The 25,878-nt window shown below is 39.3% G+C and overlaps 1 protein-coding gene across 3 annotated transcripts in view; it reads left to right on the top strand.

Moving 5' to 3' along the window:
- The window catches only part of FCHSD2 (FCH and double SH3 domains 2), a 246,081-nt gene that overhangs the window by 214,377 nt on the left and 5,826 nt on the right, over positions 1-25,878 (top strand). For all 3 annotated transcript variants that reach the window (XM_006885556.1, XM_006885557.1, XM_006885555.1), the window contains 7 exons: positions 5,216-5,377; positions 12,513-12,647; positions 21,889-21,972; positions 22,094-22,271; positions 22,560-22,780; positions 24,422-24,551; positions 24,675-24,757. In XM_006885556.1, coding sequence (XP_006885618.1) covers positions 5,216-5,377; positions 12,513-12,647; positions 21,889-21,972; positions 22,094-22,271; positions 22,560-22,780; positions 24,422-24,551; positions 24,675-24,757 — 993 coding nt within the window. The remainder of the gene's footprint in view (positions 1-5,215; positions 5,378-12,512; positions 12,648-21,888; positions 21,973-22,093; positions 22,272-22,559; positions 22,781-24,421; positions 24,552-24,674; positions 24,758-25,878) is intronic.

Raw genomic sequence — 25,878 nt, 5'->3', positions numbered from 1 at the left:
GAATGATAGTGGTATTTACTGGGCTTCCTTGTAAGCATATGGATATAATCCTGTCACTCACAATGTTGTACTTCAAGATGGATCTAGAAATTACTATATAGGAACCCCATTTTATGCACTATTTCTATGTAAACCTAAAACTGCTTTAAGAGATATAGTGTATTGTTTAAATAACTTTTTAAAGATTTTTTTAAAGGGACTCAGTGTATGCAATTATTTGTTTAAACATTCCCAAAATGCTGACAAATGAGAGTCCTCAAAATTATCTCACTGGAAACTTGAAATGTTGGAGGAAGAGATTCTCTGTACCATTCTCAATACCTGAATCAGTGAAGCTGAATTTAACTTTGTCAAGCAAAAGAGAAAATCCTTGGTTCATTTAAATGATTAACATGCTCAGCTGCTAACATAATGATTAGGAGTTCAAGTCTACCCAGAAGCACTGCAGAGGGGATGTGTGGTAATCAGCTGTTGAAAATTCTGTGGAACACAATTAACTCTGACACACATGGGATTGTCAAACCAAAATATCTTTGTGCAAAGCAAGAGCTGATAGTAGACTTTAAGAAGCATTGTTGTTTTTAAGTGCTGTTAAGTCACCTGAGATTTATAATGACCCTATGCACAGTAGAACAGAATATCCAGTCCTCTGCTATTTTCACAACTGTTGCTGTGTGTAAGGCCATTGTTCGTCACTAAGTCAGTTGTCTCTTTAAAATTCTTTCTCCCTTTCAGTGACTTCCTACTTTTCCAAGCGTGATGTCTTCCAGGGACTCGCCTCCTCTAATAACATGCTCATAGTACATGAGACAAAGCCTCTCATTCTTTGCTTCTGAAGAGCACTCTGGTTTCCCTTCATCCAAGATATATTTGTTTGTTCTTTTAATAATCGATAGTACATTCAGTACTCTTCACCAAGGCCATAGTTCAAAGACATCAGTTCTTCTTCAGTCTTCCTTATTCATTGTCCACCTTGGATAAGCATGTGAAGCAATTGAAAATACCGTGTCTTACATCAGGCATACTTTAGTCTTTAAAGTGACATCTTTGCTCTTTAGCACTTTAAAGTGATAATTGAGTTTATGTGCCCAGTGCAATAATGTAATTTGATTTCTTGATTACTCTTTTCATGAGTGTTGATTATGAATCCAAGTAAAATAAAATTATTGACAGCTTTAATCTTTTCTCCATTTATCATGATGTTGCGTATTGGTCCAGTTGTGAGAATTTTTGTGATCTATGGTGCAATCCATAGTGATAACTTTAGGCTTAGATCTTCAGTGAGTCCTTCAAGTCTTCTTCACTTTCAGCAAGCAGGGTTGTATTGTCTGTATATCACAGGTCATTGGTGAGTCTTTATCCAATCCTGAAGCCACATTCTTGAAATAGTCCAATGTCTCACATTATTTCCTCTACATACAGATTGAATTGGTATAATGAGAAGGTACAGTCCTAAAGAACACCTTTCCTGATTTTAAAGCATGCAGTATCCTCATGTTCTCTTCAAACAACTGCTTCTGAGGCCATGTACAAGTTCTGCATGAGCAGAAATAAGTGCTCTGGAATTCCTTTCCTTCTTGATGTTATCCACAATTTGTTTTAATCCATACTAAATGCCTTTGCACAATCAATAAAACACAAATAAACCTCTTTCTAGTATCCTCTACCTTCAGCCATGATCCATCGTACATCAACAGTGATATCCCTTGTTCCATGTTCTCTTCTAAATGCAGCTTGAATTTCTGGCATTTCCCTGATAATACACTGTTCCAGCTAGTTTTTAGTAATTTTCAGCAAGCTTTTACTTGTTATATTAATGATATTGTTCAACAATTCTGTTGGATCACCTTTTTTATTATTATTATTATTTAAGGGGCACAAATACAGATTTCTTCCAGACAATTGACCAGATTTCTTATTGTAGACAAGTGAGCACTTCCAGTACTGCATCTATTGAAACACTTGAATTGGTATTCTGTCAATTCCTGGAGGCTGGGTTTTTACCAGTGCCTTCAGTGCAGCCTGGACATCTTCCTTCAGTACCTTTGGTTTTTGATCATATGCTACTTTTTAAAATGTTTCAGTGACGGGGAGAGGGTTGGGAGGGGAGAAAAGTGCAACAATGAATGAATGGAAATCCAAAGTCTCTGTAAATTTTCATTGAAATTAATAATAATTTTAAAAAATTGTTTCAGTGTCAACTAATTCTTTTTTGGTATAGTAACTCTGTATTTTCCTTTCATATTTTTTTATGCTTTCTGCATCATTCAATATTTTGCCCATAGAATCCTTCAGTATTGAAACTCAAGGTTTGATTTTTTTTTCTGTTCATTTCTTTCAGTTTGAGAAATACTAAGTGTGTTCTTCTCTTTAGGTTTTCTAACTCTAGGTTTCTTCATATTTCATTATAATGCTTAACTTTATCTTCTTGAAATCTTCTGTGATCTCTCTTACTTCTCATTTCTTCCTTTTACTTCAGCTTCTCAACATTATAAAGTAAGATTTAGAGTCTCTACTGACATCTATGTTGACCTTTTCTTTCCTTCCTGTCTTTCTAGTAACCCTTTCCTTTTTTCCTTGATGTCACCTCACAAGTTAACTTGTCTCCAGTGTGTTCAGTGCAACATATCTCTTGTTGAGATTTGATTCTTGAGATTCTTGAACCTCTCACAACAACACATTAGCCACTACAGTGCAACAGATTGGCAGACAAGGAGTGAAAGGAAATATGGATTTCTGGAATTAGCAGATTAATACACACACACTCTCTCTCACACACACACACACACACACACACACACACACACACACCACACACACCGTGGGATTATTTTAGGGATTGACTCCTTATTAACTATGCATTTTGAGATCGTGGGATTATTTTAGGGATTGACTCCTTATTAACTATGCATTTTGAGATCAAGGGACCATCAGGACTGGAGGAGAAGCATGATTTCTGGAATGAGACTGATCTGAAACATGAGATGTTATTAGATAGCTGAGTTTCAGAGACACGAGTGCTGGAGCAAAGCTACTACTTCCTGTTAACCTTGGACAAGGTATAGTTTATGGTTATTACTTATAACTTGGAACTAAGACAGAGCAGGTAATCTTGACCTTTCTTCAGTTTGGAGAACAGAAACCTTTTCTTCTTAATTCTTGTTCTTTTTAAAGCAGTTACGTCAGTATTGTTCTCCTACTTTTTGCCCCTCTCACTTTTTAATATTGCAATTGGCTTAAACTCCAGCTTTCAAATATTGAGGTGGTTTATCTACTTTTCCTTCATAGAAAAGACTTTGTGTTGGAAATACACCACAACACATTACTGTAATTAAATATATTTGAAGAAGTAATGATACTTTAGAGGAAGTCTGCTGAATACTTGATGGCATGAACAAAATGTCTGAGGTGATTTTAAACTCTAAGCCTGTGTTGAAGCAGCTCCCTTTTTGTGTAGCACAGGTCATTGTTAGATGTCAGAAGGACTGCTTTGAAATATTATTTGAATAATTCCCCTTTTTCTTTATAATAGTAGACTGCTATTTTGTAATTTAACTTAAAAAGTAAAATAGACATTACTATTAACCAACAATGTCAGTCCAGGGTTAGGTCAAGACAAAAGTTAGTAACTCCATGTAATTGACAATTTTTAAAAGTTAATTACAAAAAAAAAAAGTTAATTGCAGCTGAAATGATAGAGTTTGTTCAAAGTAAATTTTTTCTCTCTCAGATAATAAAGCTGAAGAAATGCTTTTATATAGGGTCCTCACTGAAAAAAATTAAAAGGGAACTCTGGTAGCCTACCGGTAAAAAACTGCATCCCAAAGGTATGTGGTTCAAATCCACAAGCTGCTCTGTGGGAGAAGCAGTCTCCTCCCACATTATTTATTGCCTGTAAAAACCCACTGGAGAGTCAGCTCTAGGTCAGTTTTGACTCAATGGCACATAACAACAGGGTTGAAAAAATATTTACTGTACACATACTACGTAACTTGAAGAATAGCAATTAGTGTCAGTTCTCCAGTACTCATAAAGCCCTCATTATAACAAAAAGATAATATAGATAGTTTAGTACCTATTACATTACAGAATATCGATTTCTTTCCCCCCACCGGATAGAGTATATCAGCCACCACTTACCTGTCAATTTGTCATAACATAGTGACATATAAGTTAGTATGATGCTGGTAGCTATACCCGCACTATTTCAGATACTTGTAGAGTCACCCATAGTGGACAAATTTCAGTAGAACCACCAGTTTAAGACAGACTAGAAAGAAAGGCCTGAACATCTAATTCCAAAAAGTGTGCTGTGAAACTTAGTATTTGCAAAACAAAGACATATTATTCAATATAGAGCTGGTAGATAAGCACCGGGATTGGAAGTCATTAAAAATAGACAGTGGCCACAGTGGACTCAAGCACCAGGAAGATGTCCAAGAGCAGGCAACATTTGTCCTGTTGTCCACGGGGTTACCTTATATTAGGGCTGACTCAGTGGCACCTAACAACAACATTGAATGCTTGCAGAAGAGAGAAAAGGGAACGACTAACTGCCTAAAGAAGGATGAAAGATAATTAATTAGGAAAGTTTTAAAAGAAAATATAATATTTGACCTTTGCAGCATGAAAGCATGTTAAGCATTTTAAAAAGTAATAAGAATACACTTCACAGAGAATCTTGCATGAACAAAGGCATGGGAGGACAATGTATATTGGAGGGACAGTCACATGGAAGCTTGAGGTGTGTGGGAAGAGGCAGAAAAATAATACTGCCCAGATTGTGAAGAGTATCTTATTCAATAAGAAGAGAAACATGGTAAGATCATTTTAAAACTATGAATGATGGATCGAGAACAAACTCTGGAGGAGTTGGATAGGATGGCTCTTGAAAATGCTGAATTCCAGGATGCTCTGATACATACTAACAGGAGAAGAAAACAGACTTTATGACATGTAAATTTCTTTATATTCATAGCTTACATTTGATGTATCATCACTACTGTGATCTTGATAAAATTCCCGTGCACCTTTTGCCATGGTCAGGAGGCCCCAATTCCTGATTTTGTGTATGTGCATTTTTCTTGCTCCCCAGTTCTCATGCTCACTCTGAAAAATCAGTGTCTGTGAGGGAAGGAGTATTCTAATAAAGAATGGCTAAAGCAATTTGAAGAGAAAAACACCCTGATTTCTGACCATTGTCTTGGTTTTTTAGATAATTAAGTTGAAAGCCGAAGCCCGACTGGACCTGCTGAAGCAGATTGGCGTTTCTGTGGACACATGGCTAAAGAGTGCAATGAACCAGGTGATGGAGGAGCTGGAAAACGAGCGCTGGGCCCGCCTTCCCACAGTGGCCAATAATGGCACTTTACACTCGGTACGGTTCTCTCCTTGGATACCATGAACTGGCTGGCATTGAAAAATGCAACTTAGTTTAGACTGTACAGCCAAATTTAATGTAAATTTTAAGAGAAAAAAATTATCATTTTTTTCTTAGAGGCCACATTTTGTTTTGTTTCGTTTTGTTTTTCCTTTCACCTTTCACAAATATTTTCCTTAAACTTGGAGAGAAGGAGGGAAATTTGGGGATTTTTGTTTTGTTTGAGCTTTAAGCAAACCATATTATCTCTACTTGAGTTTGTTATGCTGATTTACTAACTTCATAATTCTGTTCAAGAGTAAATGGGTTTCTTTTCTGAAAGCAGTAGAATTGAATGTTTAATCTAGTATTCCGAAGTTCATAGAGATGTTTGTTAATAAAAATGAAAGTCTAGAATGTTATAAACAATTGTGAAGAAAGGAAAAAAGTTCTTAGTGCAAGAGTTTAATTTGAACGTGACTTCAGTTCTCAAAGACTTTTACACTCTCCTCAGACCTTTCCCCTTGGGGAGACAGTACAGGTGATGTTTACTGACAAGAACAGCACTCGAAATTTTCTTCAAGACCAGAACTCTTTCCATTCTCATGCTCATCCTCCAGCTCAGCCTTTTAGTTTTACATGTTAGAAATTTGAGTAGCAAAAGTTTCACTGATACACCTCCTGATTATAGGTGGCTATGTCATAAATAGCTGTTGTTGTTGTTGTTGTTGTTGTGTGCTGTTGAATGAGAACTGACACACAACTGACCCTACAGCAGGTTTTCAGAGGCCATAAATTGCACAGGAGAAAATCACCCATCTTTCTCCCTTGGATAAGCAGGTGGATTTGAACTGTGTACCTTTGGGTTGGCAGAATAACTCCTTACTGCCAAGCCATCAGAACTCCATGGGTAGCTAATCAGACTAAAGGCATTCTTGCTGGCACCTCTTTGCCTATTACTCTCTACCATCCTATTTATCTCCTTATGGCATTTATTAAAGTCTGTATTTGTCATTTTTATTTATTTGCTTTTGGGTTTGGTCTGTCCTTCTCCTATCTAGAATATCATTTATGTGCCTGCCCTGTTCACTGCTCTGTGTAGTGCATGCCGTATAGTAGGTAGTCATAGTGGGTAGTAAATACTTATTGAAGGCAGGAAGGAAGGAATGGATGGAATTGTGACAAACTGAAAGTTAAAATTCTGATCTCTCAAATTCCCATTGTATCCATAGTGCATTTTCAATATAGGTACTTAAAATATAAGACATATTTGCTAGAGAAATTACCCAACATTTAAAGCCTTCCTGAAAGTTTTGTCAGTTTTCTGTATAGCATTCTGATTTTTCCAGTGACACATGTTTGCACATTTAAAAGAGATTGTGTGGAATGTGTATTTTAAGGAAAAACAATCTATTGAAGGTTTCTTTTTGTTTGGCTATTAGTGGTAATACATTTGGGAAAAGTAAGCAGACTAGAAGAGCTTTCCTTGTTTTGAATTGAACAGAGTTGCTTTATGCCACAGGCTTTCTCTTCCTATTGCATCTTGTAAAAGTTACAGTTCCCATTTACTTTAGGCTACTCTGTTGTACAGAGCTTATGACAATAGCAAATTCCAGGTACAAACTGGCTTCTACAGCAGCATAGTTTCCAACCAATGAAACTCATCACTCTTCTTGGACTATTACCTTATCTAACTAAATCAAAACTGCCAGAGGGCACATACTGCCTGGGCAGATACAAAAGGAACAAGACTTGGTCCTGCCTTCAAAGAGCTTACAATATAATGGATACATCTTTATAACTTTTATTGCTTTGTAACTTTTATTGATGGTGGCAGCATATGACAAGGCTACTATATAGCAAACTCAAAATTGCTTATCTCTCTCTCTCTCACACACACACACACACACACACACACGCAGGCACACTCTCACACACTTTCACACACACACACAAGCTCATCAGCAGTGCAACCTTGGGAATGTCACTTTACTCTGGGTTTCAGAAAATTGGGTGAAATTAATCTAAGTTCACCTTCCAACCCAAAATAGCTTACAATACTCAGAAAACTTTAAAACTCACTAGAAGAAGAGGGAAGATGTTTGGCCCAAAGGAAGGAAATGTCATTTTAGATTGTCTTTGAAGAATTTTAATAAATTGTAAGAGGTAGGGGTGAGAATGAAGAAGCCACACTTGCACAGTGCTGGCCTATAGTAAAGGTTGAATGATTTGAGTATTTTTGGTTGCTATCAAAAGATCTTCTCTCTTTTCAAAAGATCTGCTACAGCTCTTCTAGAGACATGCCATCTTCTTGAGACAGATTATCTCCTTTTAAAGGAAGCATTTTGCAATCCCATCCCACTCTTCCTTCCTTCTGTCATCAGTCTTAAGGAACTTCCATCTTCCCTCATTCGACTGAGAGATATTTCGAGGAAGCTTTACTACCAATATAAATAAAGAAGAGTTGTAGGCACAGAACAGCTTGATAAGGTCCCAATATTTATTTAACCTGCTTTGAAATGACAGCATTGAAATAAATTAGAGGTAGCTGCATCTCTTCACATTGACAGCTTGCTGGCTGAATTGTGTGAAGCCGAAAATACATATTCCTGGGACCAAATTATTCCTTCCATTATATATGCCAACAAAAGCATTAATCATCAAGTTTAGAATTCCATTCCATCTGGAAAACATGATTAATACTACTGTGTGACATTAACTGTATTACTGGAAAGTGTTCACAGTGCTTTACAGAAGATAAATATTCTTTAAATGTGCTGTTTACCCTGTAAAGTAAGGAAGGGACTCTACTTACCTGGGTATTAATTCTTTGCCTTCTGTATCAAGCTGTGGTACAGAATAGAGGATTAGAAAGAGTAAAAAGACCAAAGAAAAAGGAATTTTAGAATATAGCACCTTTTTTTTTTAAATAAGCGGTCTACAATTGATGGCTGATTGGAACCTACTCACAGCTTCCCGTGACTGGATTGCTGCCAGTCACCTACTCAGCCTTTTCCTTGTCCTTCCCTTCTGTTATTTCCCTGAGTTTGCTTTCTCAAAATATTTAAAATTCAGAACAATAAAAATACTTATTTTATGGTGGCCAAGTGGTAAGAAGCTGTGCTGCATCTCGAAAGCATGTGGTTCGAATCCACCAGCTGCTCTGCGGAAGGAAGATGGCAGGCAATTAATTTCCTCTGGAAAACCTGCTGGAGAGTCAGCTCTGGGTTGCTTCAGACTCGATAATACACCACAGCAACAACATAACTGGTTTTTAAATCATATTAACTTTGATACAGAGAAAATTGAAATTAGAAGGTATAACAGAAAGGGAAAATTACCAGAAGCTGTATTCCTACAGTGATCACTGTTAACTAGAACTGTTCTTTTTGGTCTTCATGGCTGATTTTTTAAGAAGTAGATCACCAGGTCTTTCTTCCACAGCACCTGGGTAGACTCATATTTCTAGCCTTTTGATTAGCAGCCATGCACAATAATCATTCATACCCCTAGAGACTCTATTTTCTTTCTAGAGATGAAGTAATTAGGGTTGAGAAGCTAAATAACTTTCTGAAGGTAACACAACAAGCAAATGGCACCATCATCATTCAGGCCAAAATCTGTCAGGTTCCAGAATCCATTTCTTTCTCCTTCAGGCCCTGCAGGGGTTTGTTTGCTTAGTATTAGAGGATAATTACTAAACCAACTCAAAACAGTTCTCACCTGTTCTTACAATAAGAGTACACATTTTCCAACATGTAAGAAAGGAAAATACCTGTACAGCTTTGATTGAAGTTTTGTCGAGTGACAGGGCGGAAAAAGGATGAAAGTGGTAGTTAAGAGACAGGAAGAATGTGATTTTAGAAATGGCTGGGTCAAGAAAGAGTTGTAACAATTAAACTGCATAGAGTGGAAGAGGAGAAAGGAAGATATTATTCTGAAATTACATGCTTTGGGAGGCTCCTAGAGCATTGCAAAAGCAGGCAGTGGTGACCTATTGCTGTCACTCTATCCTGTCATTCCCTTCTATGAGAATCAAAAGTGAACTCAAAATAAGGAGAAAAAGAATGTTTAGTATCAGCCAGGCTTGCCAAGATTAAATGTTTTGGATTTTATCCCACTGCCAAAACACAGTACATTGTTACTTAACATTCCTTATGTATTTTTGGAAATTTGTTCTACCCACATTGGCTTTAATTTTAGTTTTTACAAATGTGTGGGTATTTGTTTTGTTTTTCATAATGCTTACAGTTTTGCTTTTTTAAGTCTATAACCTTTTATAGAATATGAAAGTAATGTCTGCTAAGTAAGTAAAAATCATTTCTAAGTTAACGTAAAAAAATAATTTCTAAGTTAACATTAAGGCAGTTTCTGGCTTATGTGCATTATTCTTTCATATGACACAGTGCCCTGTTAGACCTTGTTAGACAACAGTCATTAGAATCTTAAGTCTTAGGCTTGAATGGTAATATTTGAGTCTGTATTGCCACTGACCCAAATGACCCTAGGTGTTTGTTTAAATGAAGCACACAGTTACCTCATTCAGCTGTGGGTTTTCAGTAATATTTAAAAATGACAGTACTTAAGGTCATTTGAAATAGAAGCAATAAACATGGTGGGGAAAACACTTATTCTTCTGAACTGCACCCTCCAAATTCTGTAGAAGAATCCTGTTGAGAAACCCCAATAGAGCAGTTAATTTTTAAACAATGATAATTACATAAAATAAATTAATTCATTAAAACATAGAGCTCAAAATATAGGAAGCCTTTTCTTTTAGACCTACTTAAAAAAAAACAGAGGGAAAGAGACACACATTAATAACCTGCATTATACAGATGACACAACTTTAAGCACTTGTGGCAGAAGATCAAGGAATGCAGCATTCAATATGGATTGCATCTCAATGTCAAGGAAACAAAAATCCTTACTACTGGACGTTATAGGCAGCATCATGATGGATGGAAAGAAGATTGAAACTGTCAACTACTTCATCTTGCTTGGATCCACAGTTAGCACCCTTAGTACCAGCAGTCAGGAAATAAAGGAGACACAGTGCACTGGGAAAGTCAGCAATTAGGGACCTCTCCAAATTATTGAAGAATAATGATGTCAGTTTGAGTACTAAGGTATATCTGATTTAGGCCATGGTATTTCTGATCACCTGCTATGCATCTGAGAGCTGGACAGTGAATAGGGATGACAGAAGAAGAATTGATGCCTTTGAGCTGTGGTGTTGGAGAAGAGCACTGAACATCCCATGGACTGCCAAAAGTACAGCCAGAGTGCTCTTTGGAGCCAAGGATGATGAGGCTTTGTCTCACATACTTCAAACATGTTGTTAGGAGGGGTTATTCCATGGACAGGGGCATGATGTTTAGAAGGGTGGAGGGTCAGTGAAGGAGAGGAAGACCCTCAACCAGATGGATTGACTGTCACAAGGTCTCTAGTGTGTCAGGAAGTATGAAGATGGCACAGGGTAGGACAGGGTTCATATCTCTTATTCATAGGGTTGTTATGAGTCGTATTCAATTCAATGACACCTAACAACAACAACAAAAACCTGACAACAGCCAGATCTGCCATTGAATTAATGTCAACTCATTGCAACCCTATAGTGTCTAACTAAGCCATAGAGTTTCCAAACCTATAAATCTTTATGGAAGCACAGTGCATCATCTTGCTCCCTCAGAATGACTAGTGAGTTGAAGCTGCTAACCTTTGGGTTAGCAGCCAAGTCCTTTAACCACTGTGCCACCAGTGCTCCTTTTTTAGACTTACTGTAGCCCAGAAATATTCCTTTGCACAAACATCCACTCTCTTATCTCTCCATTTACCTCTTCTTTGTTCACAGAGCCCTGGCACCTAACATTAGTTGTACTCATTCTCTGCTCTGGACTAAGAACCCCCAAAAGCTGACACTGCCCTTTCCCTCAGTGCCGGCGGACCTAGCACAGTGTTCAGCATAGACTGGCCTTTGAAACTTTAATGAAGAAGCCCTGGTGGCACAGTGGTTAAGTACTCAGCTGCCAGCTGAAAGAAAGATTGGTTATTTGAATGCACTGGATGCTCCAAAGATGTGGAATTGTGCTTCTGTAAAGATTACATCCTTGGAACCCCTATGGGACAGTTCTGCTCTTTCCTGTATATTCTTTTATTTGGTTTGGCTTGTTTTGCTATTTTGTTTGTTGTTTTGATACTGTACTTAGTATTTTTACTCTAGGGCCTCATCCTGACTTTGATTCCTTCTATTACTAATATGGAAACCTCACTGCTTTGATGTATTGGGATATTGGTTATGGGATAAGCATGATATGGGATCATGCTGTCAAATAAGTGTTTATGTGTAGAAAGAATCTTGGAGACCATTTTCTTTTTTTACATATTTTTAGGTTAAGACATGGTTACATGCTTATGTTAACAGTTCAAGTCACCTCCTGTTTTTTTAATCTATACTCTTCCTTTTCTCCCTCTCCCACCAAACTCTATGCTCATAGAAACATTTGAACTTAATATATCATGGAGAGTGCTCCAGGTAGCTCTAACTCACTTTTCATGGATATTATCCATGTATAATATAGATATGTCATATATTGTTTACTCACCTGTTCCCCTGTTAGTGGATTGTATGTTATGTCCAGGACTTTGCCATTCCAAGCAATGTTGCAGTGAACTGTCTAGAATATGTACTCTTAGTTATGAGTGCTTTTATTTCTGACAATGATTCACTAAAGTTAAGGTACTTGATCAAGCAGTATATTAATTTCTTTTCATTTAGTTAATAGATTATTTCCAGGAAGAATATTATCCGTCCCATTTCTACCAGACATAAGTGAAAACCTGTTGCTCCACATCCTTGTCAGCATTTATGAATCTTTTTAATGTTTCCCACCAGTCTGATCAGTTAAAATGGTTAAAAACCCTGTATTGGTATTTAACAATGAGAGGTGAAAGGACAGTGAAACCTATTTCTTCAATAATAAGAGGGGAGGGGGAATGCCTGCTTTCTTTCATAACATCAAAAATAATGACAATCATTTCTACATTCAGGCTAATTAACATTTTTGAACCAATCAAATTTTTTGTGTGTTTTCCTGCTTTTAACCATTTTCTGTAGTAAGCAAGCCAGCCAATGGTGTCTAATCTTTCCTAGCTTAATGCAGATACTGAAAGGGAAGAAGGAGAAGAGTTTGAAGACAACATGGATGTGTTTGATGACAGCAGTTCCAGCCCTTCTGGCACCTTAAGGAATTACCCACTTACCTGCAAAGTTGTTTATTCCTACAAGGTTTGTATTTCTCTATCCTTCTGCTCTGACATCCTTGGAGTAGTGTAACTACTCTGAGGATGCACACAAATGTACCTGGTATGCCAGTCTTTAATTCCATGCTTAGCATAAAAAAATTGGTGTTAAGGTAATGTTACCGGCAGCTTACCATAATGGAGAAGAGCTTAGGCTGTGATGCCAGCCTGCCTGGGTTGGCATCCTGCCTGGCATTACAAACTATGTGATCTTGCTCAAGCCTCTCAGGCTCCATCTGTTTCCTTAACCTTATTATGGGGGTAATTACAGAGCTAACGTGACGATTAAATGAGGTAATGCTCTTCTAGCAAAGCACTTAGCACTTTACTGCTATCTAGTAAATTTTCATTAAACAGAACTCTTATGATTCATTCTCTTCTTGGCATATGATTTTTATTATTAGGGTACCCCTCAAAATTGATATAAGGAGTTTGTGTTATTTTTTTACAAAGTAGTTTTTTAAAACTGCTTTAAGGATTGGTAAGACATTATAATTACTTAATTACATTAACAAATTTCAATTAATATGGTAAAAAAATGTCTGTGGGTGACTATATAAAAACCAATATGGTTTCTAAACCTTCACTCAAATAAAAATCCTTTTACAAACTTTTCCCTTTCTTGTTCTAATATAACCTTTGTTATCCTTCTCTAGCAGGAACCTAGTTAAAAAGTTTTCAAACCTGATTTCCTATAATAGTTCTTAATCTCTCCTACCCCTGCCTTACTTTCCCATTATCTGTCTATTTAGCACAAAGTAAATTATGTTTCACTTCTTCAGTTCTTTCCCTCCTTCTCTCATCCAACCCATATTGTTTTTTTGTTCTATTTTGAAAAGTATTTACTGCATTTGAATAAATTAATTGCAAATAAAAATTAGCTACAATATATAGCTTGAATAGAAATGATTAGAACAAATACAATATAGGACTGGATTTCCTTGCATTAGTCACAAGGCATGTGACAACCTAGAAAATTTCAAAATCATTTCTTTGAAAAAAGGGTTAACAGCAGTTACTGATACATAACAACTCGTAAACTTATAATACAAGTTTCCTGACATGTATTTCCTGAGTGAACCCCAACCCATATTGTTGAGTCTTGTCAGGCCAGGCTTGTTGGGTTTACATCAGAAACATACACTGAATTCGTTTACATCTAACTTTCACCAGCTCTACTGCTACTATCCAGGTCATTCCTTTTGTTGCTGTAAAAGGTGGATGAGGAGAAAGCATCGTAATTAGGCTGTAGAGAAGCATTGAATATACCATGGACTGCTAGGAGAACAAACAAGTTCATCCTGGAGAGCGTGAAGATAGGCTCCCCTTTGGAGGCATGAATTCTGAAGCTCCCCATCTGACATACTTTGGATATATTGCAAGGTGGGATCAGTCCTTGGAGAGGGTGGAGAGACAGCTCAGGAGAGGAAGACCCTCAATGAGATGGATTGATTCAGTGACTGGGGTAACGGGGGTAGGTGTGTCAGAGGCAGTAAAGTTGGCGAGAAATAGAGCAGTGTTTAGGGCTGTTGTACATAGGGTCACTGTGAGTTGCAAGCGAGTTGAAGGCACATAACAATTCATTCTTAGCTCCTAACAGTCGTTCATTTCCACTCTAGCCAAGATTATCTTAAAAGTCTAAGAACTTAAGAAATTTAAGTCCAAAATCTTTCCATCTCATCTCATCATCATCAGGTCGAAACCAACTCATGTTCTCAGAGGCTGTAAAACCCACAGAAGGGGATTTCCTATCTTTCTCCCTTGGAGTTGCTAGTGGATTTGAACTTCTCACCTTTGGGTTAACAGTGTACCTCATTACCCACTAGGCTCCCAGAGCTCCCCTTCTATCCTGTGGGGAAGAACAATCCAATCACTTTGCTAGAGCCTGTAATGTCTAATACATTATGGTCCCAGCAGCCTCTCAGCTCCGTCTGAGACCAAACCCTCTCCATCCATTCACAGCATTTGAGCCACTCTGGCTGCCTTTAGTCTTCAAGAAGCTCCAGGTTCCTTCCTGACTTGACAACTGTGCACTTAGTGCTCCCTCCACCTAGAACTCTTGTTAACCCTCTATAACTACCCACTGCTCTTCCCTGAAGCTCCTAGAGCCTCCTCAGATCTCCCCTGACCATCCACAGCACACAATCAAATCCTGTCACCACTCTCAATCCCACTGCCCTATTTGGTTTAAAGATGTTATCACTAGCCAAAATGACCTACTTGTTTTCCTGTTAAACATCTACAAAGACAGAACATTTGTGGACCTTGTCTTTGTTTCTTCAGCACCTAGATCAGAACCTGGCACCTCGTAGGTCTTCAGTAATAGGGATTAATAAATGAGTGGTGTAAGGCGAGCAGGAACACACTGGCTCCCATTCTGACAGTCAGGATAATGCAGAGGATTGACAAGAGCCCCGAGGGCATCAGCGGCCATATGCTGAAGAGTCCCACTCTGGCCATCATCAGCACCTGAGAGCCAAAAGTTGGCCATATTTACCTCCCAATTGGCTTTTTTGAGGCTAACATCTTTTCATTTTATATTTAAATTCATAATGTTTCTTCTTTCTAAAAAAAGTGGGATTTTTTTTTCCTTCAGTAAATTGTTTTGATAATCTTTCAAAAATTTCAAGTCACCTAAGATATTTGGAAAGATATTATAAGTATATTAAAACTAAAGTTGGCTATGTCTCACCATCTCACCTATAATTATTAAATTTACTTGAAAATTCTAGAGCTACAGAGCTCTAGTGGCCTAAGTGGCAAGAAGCTGCACTGCAATCCTGAAGGTGCATGGTTTGAATCCACCAGATGCTCCACTGGAGAAGGAGGGGCAGTCTCCTCCTGTGCCCGTCGGATCCGATTCGATGATACACAACAAGGGCAGTGCAGAATTCTAGAGCTAGGGGTGAGGATGGGTGGGGGGAAATCACAAGGTGATATAATTTGGTGGGTGGAAGGAGGGAGTGAAGCAAATAGGAAAGATCCAGCAGGGATGTGAAAAGGCAGGATAATTGTGGGCATAGTTCAATGGTGATTGATTTAAAAAAACAACACAACATATGAGAATGATTGTGTGAAACACAATGTGAATGAAGGAAAGTGTGAAATACAATATATATAAATTTTGTATGTGAACTAATATAAAATTTAAAAGCCTTTTAAACAAGTTCTAAAGCTAAAATATGAAGTCCTTAAGTAGGGAGGGTCCGTATCTGTGTAATTATAAGTAGCTCGCATCCACTAAACAGCCTTCTGTTGGCATACCCTAGGCATGACCCCATGGAATTGTTGTCCTTGTTATTAGATGCCATCGAGCTAACTACAGCCCATAGCAACATTGTGCACAGCAGACCTGAACTCCACCCTATCCTCTGCTATCCTCCCAGTTTCTGATATGCTCAAGCCCTTTGTTAATGTCACCGTGTCAGGCCATCATGTTGAGGGTCTTTCTCTACATCTCTGCCTTTCTCAGGATGATGTCCTTTTCCAAGCACTGGGTCCCCCTGACATCATGCCCAAAATAAGTAAGTGCAAGTTTCACCAACTTTGCCTGGAATGAGCACCTTGGCTTCACTTCCTCCAAGGCAGTCTTGTTTGTTCTTTTGGAAGTCCATGAGATGTTCAGTACTTTTCTCCAACATAATTCAAAGACATCAAGTCTCTCATCCTTAATCATTGTCCAACTTTCAGTTGCTTAGGAAGCAATTGAAAATAGCATGGCTTGGTCCAGGCACACCTTAGTCTTTAAACTGCCATCATTGTGCTCACTTTGGCAGTACATTTACTAAAATTGGAAGGATACAAAAAAGATTAGAATGGCCTCTGCACAAGGATGACATGCAAATTCGTTAAGTGTTCCATATTTAAAACAAAACAAAACAAAAAACTGGCATTATTGCTCTTTAATATTTAGAGAGGTTCTTGACAGCCAATTTCACAATACATGTCTTTTGATTTTTTTGACATATGGATCTAAAAATCTATTTAATTATGAACATTTACTGATATTTGTTAAGTCTTAAGGGAATGCGAGAATGAATATGACTCAGTTCCTGCCCTCCAGGAATGAATATTCTAATGGAAGAATAAAAATTAACCTTAAAACCAGAAAAGATTTATAGTAGGGGTAGTAAAACAGCTAATTGTGTGATAAATGCGAACTCACTCCATGGAGTTGATTCTAATACTGACCTTCCATTGGACTTCGGAGGCTGTAAGTCTTGACAGGAGAAGACTCGCCCTCCTCTTCCCATGGAGTAGTGGGTGGATTTCAACTTTTGACCTTTCAGTTCTCGATACAACACAGAACATACCATACTAATTGTCATCATTGGGAGAAATTTTATGAAGATGTAGCATTTAAACTAGCTCATAAATAAGAGCTTTCTGGTTGCTGTTAAAGAGTAGAGAGGGGAAAGAGTCTAAGAAGCAGAGCCAGATATTTGTCATGAGAAGGTGGGGTTTTCTGGAAATGTTGATTCCATAGCACAGGAGCATCAGGCATGTAGAGTAGAGCCCAAAAGGCCTAGTATAGCATATTCAGAAGTTTGATTTTTTTTTTAGCTTGTTTAGAAGGAACCTTTTGATGTCCAAAAAGAAATTTGACTATTAAGAAAATGACCCTGATCATGATAAAACTACTCTAGAGAATCGATTAGGCTGGAGACTGACTTCAAGTCTGAGTGATTCCTATAGTCCAGACCAACAAAGAAAGGCTCAGTTAATTTTGAGGGAACAAAAGAAAAAGCCATACTTAAGGTTTATATTCAGAAGATTTAAAAATGTTTATAGTTTTTTACCCAATCATTCTACTTCTAGTATCTGTCCTAAGGAAATGAATCACAATATTTTTAAGTTTGGGGTATAAAATTTCTCTTTATCATATTATACTGTTGTTGTTATTGTTATGTGCCATCGAGTCGTTTGCAACTCATAGCGACCCTATGTACAACAGCCCTAAACCCTGCTCTGTCCTGTGCCAGTCGCACTGCCTCTGACACACCCATCCCGTTTACCAGTCACTGAATCAATCCATCTCATAGAGGGTCTTCACCTCCTGTGCTGTCCCTCCACCTTACCAAGCATGATGTCCCTCTCCAAGGACTGGCCCTCCTTACAACATATCCAAAGTATGTCAGACGAAGCCTCAGAATCCTTGCCTCCCAGGAGTAGCCTGGTTTAACCCTCTCCAGGATGAATCTGTTTGTTTTCTTGGCAGTCCATGGTACATTCAACACTCTTCTCCAGCACCACAGCTCAAAGACATCAATTCTCCTTCTATCCTCCTTAGTCATTGTCCAACTCTCTGATGCATAACAAGTGATTGCAAAGACCATGGCCTGTATCAGATGCACCTTAGTCTCCAGAGTGACACCATTGCTCTTCAGTACCCTGGAGAGGTCCCTAACAGAAGACTTTCCCATCGCAATATATTTTTTTATTTCCTGGCTACTGGTGCCAAGAGTGTTGACTGTGGAGCCAAACAGACTAAAGTTGTTAACAATCTCAATCTCTTCACCATCCACCCTGATGCTGCCAATTGGTCCTGTGGTGAGAATCTTTGTCTTCTTGACATTGAGCCTCAATCCATATTGAAGGCTGCAGTCCCTGACCCTCAGCAGCAAGCACTTCAGGTCCTCCTCAGTTTCAGCAAGCAGGGTTGTGTCATACCTTATAATATTAGAATTCGCATTCTAATAAAGGAATAGTTAAATCAATTAACCAGTCATCTAATCATATCATGTAACATGAAGACAGGTAAAAATTATATTGGTAAGAATTTTTATGTGAGAGGCAATACTTAATGTTCTAAAAAAAGTATTATTTACATAAAAGTTAAAAAAGGTAAGATATCAAATTGAATATACCTTAAGTTCTCCATTTTGCATGCTCTTCCAGTTTTTCTAGAGTGATCATGTATTATCTGTATTATTCTTTTTTTTTTAACTTGTTCTGTGCCATCAAATCGGATCTGACAGGCACAAGAGGAGACTGCCTCTCCTGCTCCAGCAGAGCATCTGCTAGATTCGAACCACAAGCCTTCGGGATTACAGTTCAGCTTCTTGTCACTAGTATTATCTGTATTCTAAAAAGAGATACACTGTTTTTAAAAAAAACTAAGGAAAATTGGCAAGAAGAGAGTAAGAGGAATGGAGGGCGTGGCTGTTGCTGGCTGTTAAAACTTCAGAGGCAGAAAGTGGCCAGACCATTTAATAAGCATTTACTGACCGCTGATCATTTGCTGCCTTTAGTTGGGGTGAGTGAGAAGAAATACTGTCCCTGCCTTCAGGGAATCATTCTAATGAAACAACTGGCTAGAAAGGCAGGAGTCAGTGATACAGGAATACACAACACTTTGTACATGCAAAAGACAGAGGAAACAACTGAACTAGGCCTCAAATGAGTACTAATAATAACTATCATTTCTAAAGTGCTGTACGCCTGATACTATATGATACACAAAGCCCTATCAAGAAGATACTATCATCTATCATCAGCCCATTCATTTAACAGGTATCACTTGACCACCCTACATGTACCAAGGCTATGCTCTTTTCTAGGCTCTGGGAATACATCATTAATCAAAGCAGATGGCAAAAAAAAAATTAACCTAAAAAGCACAATATACTTTCTAATAAGAAGGGAAACTGAGGTTCAAATAGAAGACAAGATGACTCGACCACAGAAACAGATTGAAGTTGCACTTGGACCGGACTTGTGCTCACAGTCCTTTGAATCCCTCCACCAGCTTGGAAAGAGGAAGCAGGGTGTTCTGAACAACAGAGAACAGTGTAACTTGGAAGCACATAGAACCATCCCTCTAAGGGTGCTATGTACTGCAGCCAAAGCATCAGGGGCCCATGAGGGCCCAACTCTGTAGGTCCTGACTTAGGGGCCCCTGACTTGGTCCTGGAAGTGGAGGAGTTATCCCAGCGTAGAAACGATGTAATGAAGCGTCCCCACTGCAGTGTTATCAGTGCTGACTTATAGTGATCCTCGATCAGGTCTCTTGTCTTTCTCCACAATGTACCTAATGAGTTTGAACCACCGAGCTTTTGGTAGCATCCAGACGCAGAACACTACCACTGGGACCCCAGGATGGACTTGCTTCCTGGGCCTCTATGACCTTTTAAAAAAAAAAATAAGAGCCGCAATGTGTATAAAAGTATTCTTATTCATCCTGCTTTATTCTCACATAAATTAAAGTCTAATTGTATTGATACTTCTAACTACTTTGCCGTGGAATTGTTGTTGTTGTTGTTTTTAAGTGCCGTCGAGTCGCAGGCGACTCATAGCGACGCTATGAAGGAGAGTCCTCGACACTTGGGTGCCTTTCATCCTGTCTCCAGGTTCATAGGGTTTCCAGAAGCAAGGAGTAGATGCCACGCCTCTTTCAGAGCTTGTTTTAATCAGGGAGCTCCACCCCACTCTCTGTCTGCATTGGGTAGTCAACCATTAACGCATTTGACACATCAGTGTCACAGTGTTCAGCCTCACAGCAACCAAAAGTGACCGCGGTACGGCAACTTAGACTAGAGTAAATGCCATGGAATTATAGGAGAAAATCTTTACCTTATGCTAGTATATTAAAATGCATAGTGGATAAGTATTGAATAGGGCCACTATTGTAAAACAAGACTGACATTGGGGTTGAGGGAAGACAGAGAAGAAAGGGAGGAATGATGTATACTGCAATGCAACAGATGAGGGAGAGAACTGTTTATAAGAGATATGTGATTAGGTATTATTATCATGACAGGAGTCCAGAATGAAGGCTGCACAGTGCAGTGGACTTGTGGGGGGGGGGGGATTGGATAGTATTGAAAGAGTTTTTCTTTTATTCATCAAGGAGAAAAGTGAATTGGGGGTAAGGGGTGGGAAGGGAGAAAAGTGCAACAGTGAATGACTGGAAACTCTCTTAGTCTGTAAAGTTTCATTAAAATTATAAATTATATAATAAAATCAAAGTGTAATTTTAGAGAAGAAAAGAAATGCTATCAGGTTAAGCTATCAGAAATTGCTAATGAACATTCCCAGAGCAAACTAGTGAGGTCCCCCCTCCTTCATACTCGTAATTTACTTAGAAATTTGTTCCTAAGGTATTTCTGTGATTGGTCAGGCTTTTTCTACACTGTTTTCCTATGTCTAACTCGGATAACATCTGAAATCTTGTTTTAGGTGAAATGTTTATGAAATAGAAAATGAGTCTCAGGGGAGTGTTCCATTCACTTCCTTTAATTTTGCTTCTGTAATTTGGAGCTATTTCACACTTTGAGATGATGAGATTTTAAAAACTATACTTGAGCTTAGATAATAGTTGTGATGGATCTTGGGACTTGGGATAAGATGTTAACTACAAGATGCCAGCAACCCTGCCCTGCTGCATGTGGGAAGCAAGGCTTCTTGGAAAGCAGAGCCAAACAGACTCACCGTGACCCTTCTGTGAAGCTGCTAAGAGTTTGCATTCAGATCATACAGTCCTCTGGGGAATTGATGGGTGTCTGATGCTTGTGAATTCTATTGTCAGGTATAATAACAGCAGTTTGTACAGAAACATCCACGTGAATGAGTTCAGTCTCCATGGTTAAGTTGGAACATCATAAATCCAAACTTTGACCAATATTAGTCATTTCCTGTACCACAACATTCTTTCTCTGGCCACTGTTTTACCTGATTCTCTATCAGTCCTAGCCACTGCTCAAGCTATTGTCTCATCCACGTACATAACTCCTGATATTTTCACAGCATTCACTTCATGCTTCCCATCTGATTGCAGTTCTCATTCATGACCTTCACTTTTTCCTGTGCTTTCCAAGTCATCATGCTTCTGTGTTTATTCATTCTGTTTTGAACCCCCTCCCTCCATGAAATGACAGGATTGTCATTTTGAAGAAAATGGAGGCATCATAAATTGAACAACTTTCCGGGAGTTACATAAGCTGGAGCTTGAATCCCAGGCTTTTTCCTGCCAGCATGATGCTGTGTTCACGCAGCCTGATTGCCTCTTGAGGTCCTAGATTCTCCAGTTTTTGTTGATGCTTTATTTTGTTTGTTTTTTTAATATAAAATCCACCTCATTGCGATAGTCTTAACTGCATTTAAATTTTTATGTTGAAAAAATTTTTCCAAATCATTTCAATATCTTGATCCCGTTTTTGTTAGAACCAGCCCACATCTGCTCTTTATCTAACCTTTTTAATTTTGTCCATGACCATCCTCCATTGCAGGCTTCTCAACCAGATGAGTTGACCATTGAGGAACATGAGGTGTTAGAAGTGATTGAAGATGGAGATATGGAAGACTGGGTAAAGGTATATTCCTTTGCTCATATCACCCCTTCTCATGACATTTGTAGGAGTTTGTTTTGGTTCTTGTTATGTTTCATCTTAAACTTTATGTATAAACCTGCTTTGTCCCATGTCTTCTACCCAGGCTCGAAATAAAGTTGGTCAAGTGGGTTATGTGCCAGAAAAGTACCTCCAGTTTCCCACCTCGAACAGCCTGCTGAGCATGCTGCAGTCCCTGGCCGCTTTGGACAGTCGGTCACACACCTCCAGCAATTCCACAGAAGCTGAACTCGTTTCAGGCAGCCTCAACGGAGATGCCAGTGGTAAAGACTGAAACAAGGCACTCTTTATTTGGTCACCTTTGACCTAAGCTATATTACCCTGGAGTAATCTTCAGTAAGCTAAAATGCATGACATTGGTCCCATCATATTTTTTTTATCCTATTTGTCCTATTACCATAGAACCTTAAGTTGATCTTCAGTGCTAAGTAAAAACTTAGCCACTGTACTCATATTTTTCATCATGTCTTCTAGTTTTCATAAGGGATAGTTGCAAATTGCTGCCTGACTGCCAATGTTCTTAACGAATTTTCTCTCTCTTGTCCCCTTAGTCTGTTTTGTAAAAGCACTTTATGACTATGAGGGCCAGACAGATGATGAGTTATCTTTTCCTGAGGGAGCAATCATTCGTATCTTGAACAAAGAAAACCAAGATGATGATGGCTTCTGGGAAGGAGAATTCAATGGGCGAGTTGGCGTTTTCCCATCGGTGCTAGTGGAAGAACTTGCAGCCTCAGAAAATGGTGACACGCCATGGATGAGAGATATTCAGGTACATGAGGAGGGAAAGAGTTGAATGAAAAGATGTTTGAAAAATTTACACCCACGGCCGAAAATGGGCTGTAGTTTCTGCCTGATCCTTACCACTGGTTTTCCATGGCCAGGTTTCAACAAAACCAAGTTGAGAAAAACTGAGGCTAGGAGGCTAGTCAGGCTCCTATGGAGTGGGGCCATCTGAAAAACAGAGCAAGGGCAGCTTGGAGACAGCCATAACTGACCTTTCCCAACTTCACAAAGTGGAACTGTCCCTGTCAACAAGACAACCAATTCACATGAAGTCAGACATGGCTCCTACACTCCTTCACCTCTTTTTACTCATCCCAGCACCAAGCTGACTGCTTTATTGAGTCCAAACTCAAATGCAGTAGCTTACATGCCCCACCGAACCATATTGAAGAAGTCAAAGGCTATAATTCAGGTTAGTAGAAGAATAGAGTCAAGACAACTTCCAAAATGTGCTCACAGGTGCCTCGGCCTTGAGACTCCCAGCTTTAGGCCAGTGTTACAATGCTTTCAGTCTTCCATGTATGCCAATTATGGCTTTCCTCTCCTCCCCTCAGTCATCCAGTGAACTTGGGCAAAGGCTCTTAGCTCTCCATCTCGTGCTGAATCTCTTCTCTTCTTTGGCCATGGCTGCTGCTGCTGTAGGTCTAACTGGCACAAGAATCTCTGGGCCCGAAGGATGTGCTCTACGTGCCTGCTTTTCCTTTGCTGGTAGCAAGATGCTCCCATTCTGCTGCTGGATCCACACAATTTAATGGCACGCCTAGCCAAGCCCCTCCTGGATTGGGGAGATTAGCCAATCCCCTTGAGGATAGGAATAGACTAACATGCCCTGTTCACATCTTCCCACCTATCCACATGGCAAAGTCAAATTCAATGGCTATGAAAGCCATTTTGAACAATAAACTCTTCAGTCTACACACCATCCCACTGCTCTATACTGCAAATGAGAAATTGATTATGACACTCACTCTTGGCAGACAAAAACAAATTAGAGGCAGAATATATTTTCTCTATGGTTCTTTTATGTAGTCAATAAAAATATTAATGTTTTCTTTCTTCCCATCACTGTATCCTCCCCATCCATTTCAGAGAGCCCCGTTACTCTTGTGGACCCAGATCCATCTCAGCCATACCTGCCTTTACAGGAAACCCCTAACTCAGAAGAGCATGTCTGCCTGTCATCTTCGTGTGGCTACTTAGTCTAAATTCACAGAACCAGGATGTCAAAACCTCAACCAATAATTCTAACTACATGCAAGCGCGCGCACGCGTGCGCATGCACACACACACACATCCCCCTTGTATCCCTTTTTCTTCTTCACTGTATCCCTATTTCTTTTTCTCTGAATTTGTTGACTAGTTAAGGTTGTTTGTTCTCTATAGAAACCTAGAGATTTTATTTATCAGTACTCCACTGAGGATATCTGTGAAAGGAAAAAAGTTAAAACAATGTCAAATGGAGACCTAGAGTGATGGTTTGGGGTTTATTTGCTTCTGGCAAGGCTGACAAAAAATTCCAACAAACATAAACTGTCTGAGGAAAAACGTAACTTGTCCAGAGAAGGCAGTGAACCTTTTCCTGCCTGAAGACACACGCATCTTGTAACCTCTCTTCTGTCTGATGCAGATCTCACCTTCCCCCAAGCCTCACAGCTCCCTGCCTCCGCTGCCCTTATATGACCAGCCTCCCAGCAGTCCCTACCCCAGCCCAGACAAGAGGAGCTCTCAGTACTTCCCTCGGTCTCCATCAGCAAACGGTAAGGGCTCTCGAGGGCGTGGGTCTCAATACATTCTCATTCCAGATCTGCAAACATAACTGCATTAGCATTTTTATTGTTGAATGCACAAATAAAATAGGCATCTTTGGTTCCTTCCCATAGAAAACAGCCTCCATTCCGAGTCTTCAGGATTCTCACAGGCACCACGGCATACTCCTGAGACTTCATATGGCAAACTACGACCTGTAAGTCTCTTATCTGGCAGTGTTATATAATGCACACATCTTCAAGACTGAAAATTCAAAATTAAATGCTTCCCCCTGGCCTCTGAGTTGTAACTGATTCCCTAAACAAGGATGAAATGGGTTTAGGAATGTCAGAGAGCTCTTTTAAAAAAAAAAAAATTAATGAACATTTACAGGGAATTTGGATTTCCATTCATTGTCAGAGAGCTCTTGAAGAGGAATGCTACAAAATCAACTCATCATGCCTTATGAGCATTAAAGTGGTCTCATTGTGAAACAGAGCACTTTTGTCCCCAGCACGCATTTATTGAAGACTTGTTGGCCCGAACTGTATTTGCCTTTTGGAGGGATGCTGAGATGAACAAATAATAACTTTGTGTCCTCAAAGAATTTCTGTTCTCATGGAGGATATACTTGTAAAAGTTCTTCCCAACCTCAGTTCTACCCGCCTCTGCACTGTGCAGTAGCTCTCACCCAGGTCAGAACTTTCTCAGTGCTGACAGAGGATGAATAAAAGCAAACTCCCTGCTGGCGAGTCGATTCTGATTCAGCTACCCTCCAGTGGGTTTCCACGGCTGTAAATCTTAATGGGAGGAAGCTGCCCCTCTTTCTCCTGTAGAGCCGCTGGTGGATTCCAGCTACAAGAGACACAGTCATTAAGGTAGCATCACATCTGTCTATAGACTGTGACACCAGAGCTCCCTAATCCAGTGGATACCTTTGCATTTTATTGATCCCCGCCATTAAAACCTCTGGCTTTGCTCATTCAGCACTTCCTTGGCGTCAGCTGTGACAATACTATACAGGGCCTGAGCCAGGCAGCCTGGCAGAGCTTGTCTTCACTCTAGCAGAAGAAAGTCCCAACTACACAGTTATTTTATGAGGTTGGAGAGATAGGCAGGGTCTTTATAGTTCTTGTCAAGGACTTTATTCTTTATCCTAAATGTGATGGGAAGCTATGGAAAGACCTTAAGCAGGACAGCAATCCCTTCTGTTCAAGTTTGCTGTGGCTGCTAAGTAGAGAGGGAATGGATGAGGGAGTCAGAACACTAAGCGGTGGACTGAGCAAGAGGGGCTAGGAGTGTGGACTGGAGGCTAGGATTGTGGACTGGAGGCTAGGA

The sequence above is a fragment of the Elephantulus edwardii genome, unplaced genomic scaffold (genome assembly GCF_000299155.1).
Source record: "Elephantulus edwardii isolate Elephantulus edwardi_28Jun2011 unplaced genomic scaffold, EleEdw1.0 scaffold00044, whole genome shotgun sequence".
NCBI lineage: Eukaryota > Metazoa > Chordata > Mammalia > Macroscelidea > Macroscelididae > Elephantulus > Elephantulus edwardii.
Note: the sequence above shows the minus strand (reverse complement) of the source record. Positions and strands in the feature narration are given on the sequence as shown.